Source organism: Fundulus heteroclitus, chromosome 18 (genome assembly GCF_011125445.2).
Source record: "Fundulus heteroclitus isolate FHET01 chromosome 18, MU-UCD_Fhet_4.1, whole genome shotgun sequence".
Classification (NCBI taxonomy): domain Eukaryota; kingdom Metazoa; phylum Chordata; class Actinopteri; order Cyprinodontiformes; family Fundulidae; genus Fundulus; species Fundulus heteroclitus.
The window spans coordinates 22,442,120-22,452,342 of NC_046378.1; the positions used below are offsets into that span (position 1 = coordinate 22,442,120).

Genomic DNA, 10,223 nt, shown 5'->3' on the forward strand with positions numbered 1-10,223 from the left:
GCGGGCGCAGGAACTCTGGCAACCAGACGTGGGAAAATCTCTGGTGTGTCAGACTAGGGAGAGTTGGCGCGCAGCCAAACGTGGGAAAATCTCTGACTGAGGCGCAACAGAGGATGAAGACAGACTGAGACTGAACGGGAGTGAACACTACGGGCCGGCAACGAGAGCAGAAAGAGGTATGTTTAAATAAGGGTGGAACCAGGTGGAAGCAGTTGCGGGTTAACTGCAGCCTGCCAGGTGGAACCCATCAGGCTGCGCAGTAACGAGAGAGAGGGAGAGAGGCTCAGCATGCAGCCTTTAAGCTGCATCCTGACACATGGACAGATTTCATGCATGGAAAAGAAGAACAAGCAAACCTCACATTGAAATGTTCCAAAAGAAAAAAAATTATCCCTAATTTTAAAGTAGTTCCAATCACAAAGCCACAAGTATGCAAGACTATAAATGAAAATAACAATTTTAAAATGAAAGTAATATTCTAAGACCTGATTGGGTAACTCAACACGTTTACTCTTTACTGCAGTTGCATAATGTGTTTTCAAATGCAACCCACATGAATGGGTCAAGTACTATTATTATATTTCTATTTCCTTTTTTAGTAAGTGTGTGCATGGTGTCAAATGCAGTCAAATACAGTCAAATGCTTTTTTTTTTGACTGGATGAAAAATGAGTAAAGAGTGGAAGCCAACTCCAGAGATTTAGCAAGGAGAAAAGTCATTTTATAGTTCACTGCCAAAACGTACTCGTTAGGATAACAAGAACAGTTAAATAACAGTAAGCAATATTTAGATCAAGAATTTTAAAATTGGCAATTGGCTATGTTCAAGCATTGCACTTACTGCTACGGAACACAAGCAAAAGTCTATGTTTGACTCAGATGTATAAAATAGATAAGACTTGTTTTAATAGCTGACGAAATAAAGACAGAGGTTTCATTGATTTTTGTAATACCTGTTCAGGCCTTACAGAAAAAACTTGAAATCAGCTTGTATTTATCATTGTAAACTGGGAGTCCACATTATGGATTGGGAAAGAGCCAAAAAAAAAAAAAAAAACACACGAAATACAACAGACATTCCCGTGAGATCACGAAGGCAGTTAAGATCAGAAAGTGAACCCACACGCAATATGAACCGCATAGCGTGCAGGACATGATGTCAGCCTTTCGATAAAATGACGAGCTGATGTTGCCTCAGGATTCAACAGATGATTTGACATATCATCTTCCACCTACACACACCTATGGTGAAGAAGAAAGTCTGCTGTTGAGACATGTCAGGTATGTCATTAGAACCAACAAATGTGTGCATAATTACTAAAGAACTTCCAAAATTACATTTGGCTAAAAATAGCAAATGTATAGAATTTCTTTATTTCAGAGAGTTTTATTTAAAAACTACCCCAAAATCCTGACCTGTTTGAAGTCTGGAAGTGGTTTACTACCTGCAACATCTTATCATGAAACATTTCAGAAAATATTTCTATGTTTGGGATGAAGGAAATCCGCCACCTTTATCCTTACTAATTTGCATTTGACCTCTTGGCTTCTTTTTTAGTCATACCAAATCTAGAATCACTGTTAGACTGTGTGTCAAATTCATGTGCCATGTTTCCCTCTGCTGGACTGTTTGTGTATTACATGAACGTGTTGAGCCTAAAATGTGTAGTTTTGTAAGGGAAGTTAGTCAGGTTTTGACATACTCTGGTGTGAAAAAAAATACAGTTATTGAAATTTGCAATGCTTATTTATTATAAAAAGTAACAGCATTGCTTCCTGTTTTAACAATACTGTAACCGAGCGTTCTGGGTTCGTGAATACGGTGCGGCTAGCTATATGTATTTATAAATATATCTGGATCATGTAAACAACAGACGGAATAGTGTGTTCAGCGGTAACCCCGCTTCTCCTCACTTTATTCTTCTCTCCAGCAAAACAAAATAACAACACTCATGTGCTTTCCCTGCCGTACAACCCAGTGAACTCTCGCTCTCCGGCAACTGGAAGGGACACACCTTCTTTTCCATTCAAACATATAACAGTCTGTTACAATACTAAAAAGATAAACTATCATCCCACCCAACCCAGAGGATTCTTTGTCTTGCACTTTTTAAAATAAAAGGACTGAACGTTATGGAAATAGGTCTGACTTTCTGTCAAACTTGTATTGGTTTACTGACCAACTGAGTGAAAATAATATTAAAAACTTAACTCATACAGTATTGGCAGCTGTTAAAGTGACTTTGTAGATGTTGAGACTGATACTTAGCAAAGTTTGAACAGGGCAGATGGATGAGGAGACACTGATGGGGAGACTGAGATCCTAAAGCGGATCCTTCTCAACTGAAATTATTTTTCCTGCAAACTGATTTTTTTTGTTTGCTTTTTGGTGTATATTGAAGTTTGACTTTTAGATTTGCCCAATTAATAACAGAAAAGTAATTGTTGGAGTCACATGGATATCTGCAACATGGATATCTGCAACAGAAATGCAGAGAAAAAATGTTGACCCAACTTCACCAGCTCCTGAGTTGCACGCAGCGGATCAAGGATCTGACAAAGTGAAGACTCCAGCATTGCTCAAAGTACCAGGAAACAACGTTAAGTGCTCACCGACGTGTTAGCACTTAAAGGCACTTAAATGACTTAAAGGCATGGCTTGCACCCTTCTGCAGTCAAACGTATAAAATGTCAAAATGTCATCTCAAGGTACTTTACTGGTAGTTCAGTATTCTGTCTATTTTCTGGGTGTACAGTGTTGGGACATGTTTTGTTGGTATTGTCTATTCAATTAAATTTTATTTATATAGCGCCAATTCACAATACATGTCATCTCAAAGCACTTTACAAAGTCAAATTCAATCAACTGATACAGGTTGGTCGAAAAGTTTACAATATCAGGAACCCTGCAAATTGCATTGCAGCATTCACTCCTGAAAGAACGTGTAGCCACAGTGGACAGTCGCTTGCATTGTGCTGTTGACTTTGCAGTGATCCATTATACCAAGGCAGCATGTATTGAGTGGAGAGGAAAACTCCCCTTTAACAGAAAGAAATTTCCAGCAGAACCAGGCTCAGTGTGATTAGCCGTCTGCCGGTTTGAGAAGACAGGGATTATTCACAAAAAGAATACAGGAAGCACTGACCCAGGAGTACTTTCTAAAGTAAAGGTAATGGAGAGAAACTCAACTAAGTAGATAAGCTTAGAGCCAGTTTTCAAGTCTAGAGGTTAAGAAAATAGCACCTGCAGTTAGTCTGAATAAAAGCTCAGCTAATAGCTACTAAGTGTCTAGGAGAGAAACAGGATTAAACACTGAGAGGCAGGGCCAAATGGATCATCTATAGAGAGAGAACATGAAGTTCCAGACAGCAGTAGCTCAGCCGACTTAAGTCTAGTCTTAAAAGTAGACAGGATGTCTGCCTCATGAACCAAAACTGGGATTTGGTTCCACAGGAGAGGAACCTTTTAACTAAAAAGTCAGACTCCAATTTTGCTTTTACAGACTCTAGAAACCATCGGTGGACCTGCAGTTTTAGAGTGACGCCTTCGGTTAGACAGTACCCCAGCTTCCTGCTTTCCCACACCTTTTATTTGTTAATTTACTTGCCTGTGAAGCATTCAGTAGTCTCTCCCCTGCAGAAATAATCTTTGATTCACTCTTTCTTTGTTAGGTTTTCTGTTTGTGTGTCTCTGAGTTATGCTCATAAATGGTGCTCATCTCTCCACATGGGTCCATTAAGACCAGCAATCGACCAGCAAATCAGGAAGTTTTCAGGTTCCCAGTCATTAAAACATTAAGCTAAATTAAGGATATAGGCAATAAATGTTTAAAGTTTACCCTCAACAGAAAAAAACAAGCAAACAGAGCCATGAAGACTGAACCTAAAGTCGAGCCATAAAGAAAAGATTGAAATTTCATTCAAAGGTCTGTTGCACCCTCTGATGGCTGAAGCTTGTGTCTAACTGACTGCAAAGCCTGCTTCTGACCATGTAGTACAGTTGCTCAGGTGTCTAGTAAATCCTCCATCTCAGCTATTTAGATTCAAACTGTTGCTTCTTGCAGCTAAGGTGCCTAATGCTTTAGAATTTAATTTTCAGCAACCTTTCACATTTAAAGAGCATTTATGACCAGAGCTACACCGTCCATTAAGAAGACAAAGTGGAAAATACACTAAGTATAAATTTATTTAAAGATATATACATAAAGTGCATTTCATGTATTCTATATTGATGAAAAAATAACCCAACAAATAAAGTTTGGGATCCTGGAAGGTGGGAGAACAAAAGGAAAACAGTATGGAACAGACTAGTATGAAACTAGCTTTTCTTTCTGAGCTTTATTCGAAAAACACACAGTATTTCATTTAAGGTTGTTAAGAGCCACAGATTATAGACTCCTGCTTTAGACTGATATTAAAACCAGCACAATTATTCCCCATGCTTTTATGGGTACAGAACATTAAAACAATGTAGCAAAAACATAGTTTTTATATATTTACACAGTATGAAGAAAGTGGACGGGTGGGAATTGTCCAGCCTTTTGTTCAGCATCACAAGGGAGACACTGTTGGAGAAACTTCGTGAAGCTTGTGTGATCACAGAGGTGGAATATCAGTTTCCTTTCTTGCCATAAATACATACTCTTGGAACATCTGTGGTTTAAGTTTGGCAGTTTTCTGAAGTTGTGTTTCTCTCTTGATAAAGAACTATAGATAGCTATAGAAGCTCTTGGCATCCTCTACTTGTGCTGTAAGCATCAGAATCGGAATGAGCTTTAGTGCCAAGCAGTATTTTAAACGTATGAGGAATCTGTGTTGGTTATAAGGTGCTACACGTAGATAAACAGCGTAATTCAGAATAAACAAAACAACTTCAAGTTGTATAACAATAATAGGAAAGTAGATATGAATAATACAACTATTTGCAGAGGTAGCATAATGGCAAATATTTACATGTGGATTATTCTAAATTTGTGTTGTGCAGACATATTGCAAAGGCTGTATTCATATATGCACATTTGTATGTATGTTTAACATACATACAAATGTGCATATATATTAATATAACAAAAAAGAATATTGAATATGCGCACAATTAAGAAATATATGCAAAATTGCCAGGTTTATGCAGGATATGAAACTGAACAGTAATTACATGTCTGGAGACGTTTTGCAAGGGCCTTGTTAATGAGGCAAGCTGCAGATGGGAAGAAACTGTTTTTGTGGCGAGAAGTTTTGGTCCTGATGGACTGCAGCCTTCTTCCCGAGGGAAGAGTATGAAACAGCTTGTGTCCAGAGTTGGAGGGGTCAAAGTAGATGGGAAGACACAGCAGAACAGAGCAATAGAGATGGGGAGGTCAGACATCACAGGCCTCTGCAAAGGCATTTATCCAGCAGTAGGTCAGCCTGGAGCTGCATTCTGTGTGGTTACTATTAGTAAAACAGTGCTTTGAACCAAACCTGTTCACACAACCAAAATGGCAATCATGCTAATTATAGCATTTACATTAACAGTTGAGTGATGTAACAACGTTCAAAAACTAGATGAGTTTTCAGGCTTAGAGATTTTCACAAGTTAGTCAGTGTTTCATCAAGGTCACATGACTTCTGGAAGAAGTTCTGTTTAATATATCAGAACCAGTTGTTCAAGCAGCCCTGTCCCATATTATTGAAATAAAACCATACTGACCCTGTTCAAGTTGCTGAAGCAGCCCTGTGACTTTTATGGCAGTCATGAGGGTTGTTTAAGTAAATTTTTCGTTGAAAAATCCTGATAATTTTCCACATGCATCCTGAAAAGTGGCATTGCAAACCTTAACACTGCACATTGCACACTGCTGCAACCTACATCTTTATCACACCACCTTTTAAGTATTTCCCTGCACATGAGTAAGAAACTTTCATTCATTTGTTTTGTGGGAAACAAACAGGTTCTATATGTCCTACTGTCTTAAAGACCTCACAATGCCATGAACTCTGTCAGGGGCTCTGGAGGCACACCACATTAAAGCTCTGATTCGTTTATAATTGGCTGTAGCTGCTTTTCAATTATTTTCAAGCTTTAATGGTCACCACACCCACCTGGAGTGTTTGTTGTTGAAGTGCCTAATCTTAGTCTTATATGACCAAAATGCACAGTTCCAGTTAAAGTTCCAGAAGAGTTTAGCAAGTTAACAATTTGTATATTTGTGATTGTAGAATTCATTCTGAAAGAAAATGGCTTTTGTGTGATATTGTATATAACACAGGGAAACAATTATGGGTTATATATTCCCAAAATATTTGAATTATTTAGAAAGACAAGATATATGAAGTAAAGTAGTATTTTACACTTATGAGGAATTTAATTTGGGGAGAAGGTTCTACACATAGGCAAACATACAGTTGACATGTACGCATATTTGGCTCTGAGTTAGTGTCTCCAGATTAAATGTTGAGTGTTTGCACAGTTTCCAGTGTCAGAATATGCTGCAAAATAGCAGATGAATTTAATTCAAGACTTTCTAGATATCTCAATCAGGAAATATAGCCTGCACTGTATGGGAAAGCATCAGGAAGGAAGATGCTGATGTGGACAAACTGAGACTAATGTGCACTCTCTTCCATGGAGATTTTTTTTAACCTTTATATATAAAGGTCCAATGTCAAATTTTCTGGAGAGACCAGTTTTATAAAACCAAAAAAAACAACAACAACAAAACCATAATATTTTACAAACACAATAACCATAAAAGTAATTAAAACACATGACTCAACTCCATAAGCTAATGAAATAGAACTTGAAAACAAGATGAAGATTTGTCTTTTTGTTTCACAAGACATTGTCCCAGGTTATATGGGTTTTAAAGGACAAAATTGTTAGAAACCATTTTCAGTGACAATAAATTATTATGGATTTCCTCGCAAAATCTGGGTTCTATGTGGATTTTTGACAATTGAAGTGTCGAAAGGGGGCGGTAGTGCGCCAACGCTTCGGTTGCCTCCTTGGATTTAGACGAACAAGAAGAAGAAAGTAGCTACAAGCTACTGCTAACGTTGCTAACAGGAGGAGGCAGTCAGTAAGTAAATTAAATAAAGTGCGAGAAATGTTTGTGCTAAAGTTTAACGTTTAGTGTCATCAGTGGGGAAAAGGGAAATTCATCTATTAGTTTAATTTCTCTAAATATGCCCCACGTTCTAAGTGCAATAAAACCACGTGTTGACTTTTAAAGGTAGCCAGACTGATATGTTTGCAATGCCTGGAGACGTACAGATCAGCTTTTACCATTAACCCGTAGGTTAAATTAAAGCGGCTACAGCTGCAGGGTTTATTAGGAGGGTTCTCTCTTTCTGGGACGCAATTCAGAAGGTGCAGGTTAAATGTAGAATATTGTCTCCAGTGTTATTTAGAGCCTATAAAAATGGATGCAGAGGACCTGCTGGACCACAGCTTAAGTAGTGATGCTTTACAGCAGCTCCCCTGCTGAATATAGTGTGCAATTTGATGTAAAGTGCAGAAGTTGCAGGTTAACATACAATGAAGCAATGCTCTTCAAGTAACAGGGGGTGGCAGTGCCATTGCCATTCAGATGTTTTAAACTGCAGGTGTCTGCACTTTTAGAGCACTTTTAAGAAAGTTATTGCTCAGTTTGATAGCTGGTACTGCATTCACCAATCCTGCTGTGAGTTGTTCCCATGACCCAGCCAGTGAGTCTAAGGAAGCACGGGTTGAAGGGTTTGTGTGTCCCATCCCAGCTTGGAAAAGCAGTAAATGGGCAGTGAGCAGCTTTGTTTTTACAGTAGCCAACATTAAGCAGCTGTTTTTGAGCTGAATGACAATGCCACAGAAGATTGGCCTCTAGCGAAACATATTTGCTCACCTGCCTTGATTCGTACATGAGCTTAAGGGAGATCCCATTCCTAATCCATCCGGTTCAAAATGATGTTGATTCACATCATATTGTATGATGGAAGGCCGTCCACAAGGTTTTTGTGTGTGTTTATGGAGATTTTTTACCATTCTTCCAGAAGTTTATTCGTGAGGTCAGACAATGATGTTGGACGAGAAGGTCTGGCTCTCAGTCTCCTCCCTAATTCATCCCAAAGGTGTTCTACCGGAAATCTGTGCCGGCCGGTCAAGGTCATCCACTCCAAGCTCTCTCATCCATGCATTTATGGACCTTGCTTTGTGAACTGGTGCACAGTCATGACGGAGGAGGAAGGGACCATCTCCAAACTGTTCCCACAAAGTTGGGAGCGTGGAGTTGTCCTAAACCTCTTGGTTTGTTGACGCATTCAGAGTTTCCTTTCCTTGGTACTAAGGGGGTCATGCCCAGCTCCTGAAAAACAAACCCACACCAGAATCCAATGATTCCCCTACTATTCTACAAGATCACAGCTTCTTGTACATTATTACACTATATGTGTTCAAGGTTAATTTTATTAAAATGAATAGCCTTCCTAAATAGTGGCAGATTGCATCCTAAGCTATTTCTGTCTCTTTCCTGCCACATAGTTGCGCACAGATACGCGCAGAGCTCAATTTTATGACCGCGTACGCGGCGTCACACTATTAACAGCTCGACAGGAAGAAGTCTTCACATTGAACTGTTTTCTATGTGACACTGTGCTGATACACTGATTTGCCCCAAGGCAATTGCGACTGGCAAGCACCTGGAGCATCACAGCCACCCTATGCCACACTGACAGGTGTGCAGTGGGTGCCTGCTCTGGGAAATGTAGGAATTTGTCACAAGAAATTTAGCCAACAGGTGCGGAGAGTCCACTGATATTTTAGCTTAAGTAAATGCTTAAGTAGTTATACCCGACAGGATTTTACTTGCGTTGGGAGCGCGGGATACAACAGGATAAATGCGTCATTTTCTGTTGTGCGTAACAACAGAAAATGACGCATTTGTTGATTTCACGGGGTGCCACACATGATTACTTCAATATACCGAGAACATTTGCCTAAAGTATGATAATGAACATATTGAACGCATTTTTGTCACTAGATAGAACCCGTGAATGGATCATAAACATCTCAAATGTAATTGAATTAAAACTGAATAAAGGTACGCTCAAAATTATTCTAAACTCTGGCAGATCAGAAGTCAAGACAAAAAGAGACATGTAGCCTTCAAAATAAAACCATGTAAAAAGATACATAAAGTTGTATTCTCAATTGAAAGTCGAGTGGCAGAGATAATGTATTTATAAAAGGTTAGAAATACATTATTGTGGATTCTTTGTATTGCTTGATCTGTTTTAACAGTTGCTGTTTGTTTTTTTTTCTCGTTTTTTTTTTTTTTTTTTTTTTTTTTACAGAATCCCGTCATGGCCACACCGGTGTCAGTGCTCCGCCTACCAAAAGGTCCTGTCCCGAACAGCCGTGGGTTCGACCCCAATTCGCCTCGCTTCATCGCTCTATGCCGCACGTCCATCCCCACTTCAGCTGCAGCCCAGTCGGACCCCGAGCAGCTGCAGGAGGAGCAGCATGCACGCTCCGTGCTGAGAGAGCGCTTCCTGCGCTGTCTGCTCGCCATGACCAACAAGAAAGTTCAGTTTCACATGCACGAGAAGGTGAACGTCGAGGCCACATTCGGGGCGTCGGACATTGACGTGCTGAACTTTCAGGTGTCCGACCTGCACACTCCCATCGGGGTGCAAAAAGAGGCCCTCATCAGATGTCAGGATGTCATTTCATTTACATTTGATGTATGACGACACTCTGGGCCTGATTCCTGTCAGAAGCACTTTACCATCTCTGTTTTGAGTCTCTGAAATACTTCATTAAAGTGTTTTTTTTTTATGTTCCTAGGGGTGGCATTGTTGCACAATGTCTGTTTGCAAACTGAGTCTATATAAAATTTGTGACTTGCAGATTACATTCACAAAGTGTTTCATTGTTTCACCACAAGAGGGAGCCATTTATTTTTCAAGAAAGCAATGTTTGCAGCTTGTTAAGTCTATTCTGGGTGGCAGAGTAGTCAAATACCTTTTGTACTACAGTTTTCTTGAGTAAAATGTTGTGACTGTTTATATTTTTGCTGATGACCTATTGTATTTTGGAACATTTTGAGATATTGTCTTACATTTTGATAGGAAAGCAAGCAGGAGGAAGTGTTGAAGTTGTCTGCTGAGAACTTGATTGTGTTTGCAACTTTATCACCAGTCTGACGGTTCATCTGTTTCTCAGGTCTTGTGTCATCTGCTTCCTGATGTCAAATTATTCAACACGTGTCA

At 39.4% G+C, this 10,223-nt stretch overlaps 1 protein-coding gene and 1 pseudogene across 1 annotated transcript; one reads left to right on the plus strand and one right to left on the minus strand.

The window, feature by feature from the left end:
• Positions 1-1,453, minus strand: part of LOC118566766 — a 7,570-nt pseudogene extending 6,117 nt beyond the window's left edge.
• Positions 1,454-6,934: 5,481 nt separating this feature from the next.
• On the plus strand, positions 6,935-9,797 carry gemin7 (gem (nuclear organelle) associated protein 7). The gene is made up of 2 exons (XM_021307902.2): positions 6,935-7,057; positions 9,306-9,797. The coding sequence occupies exon 2, from the start codon at positions 9,315-9,317 to the stop codon at positions 9,699-9,701; it is 387 nt and encodes a 128-aa protein (XP_021163577.1). The 5' UTR covers positions 6,935-7,057; positions 9,306-9,314; the 3' UTR covers positions 9,702-9,797.
• Positions 9,798-10,223: the final 426 nt, after the last annotated feature.

Excerpts from the sequence above, each read along its gene's own strand:
- gemin7 (XM_021307902.2), top strand. The coding sequence starts at position 9,315 with ATGGCCACACCGGTGTCAGTGCTCCGCCTACCAAAAGGTCCTGTCCCG.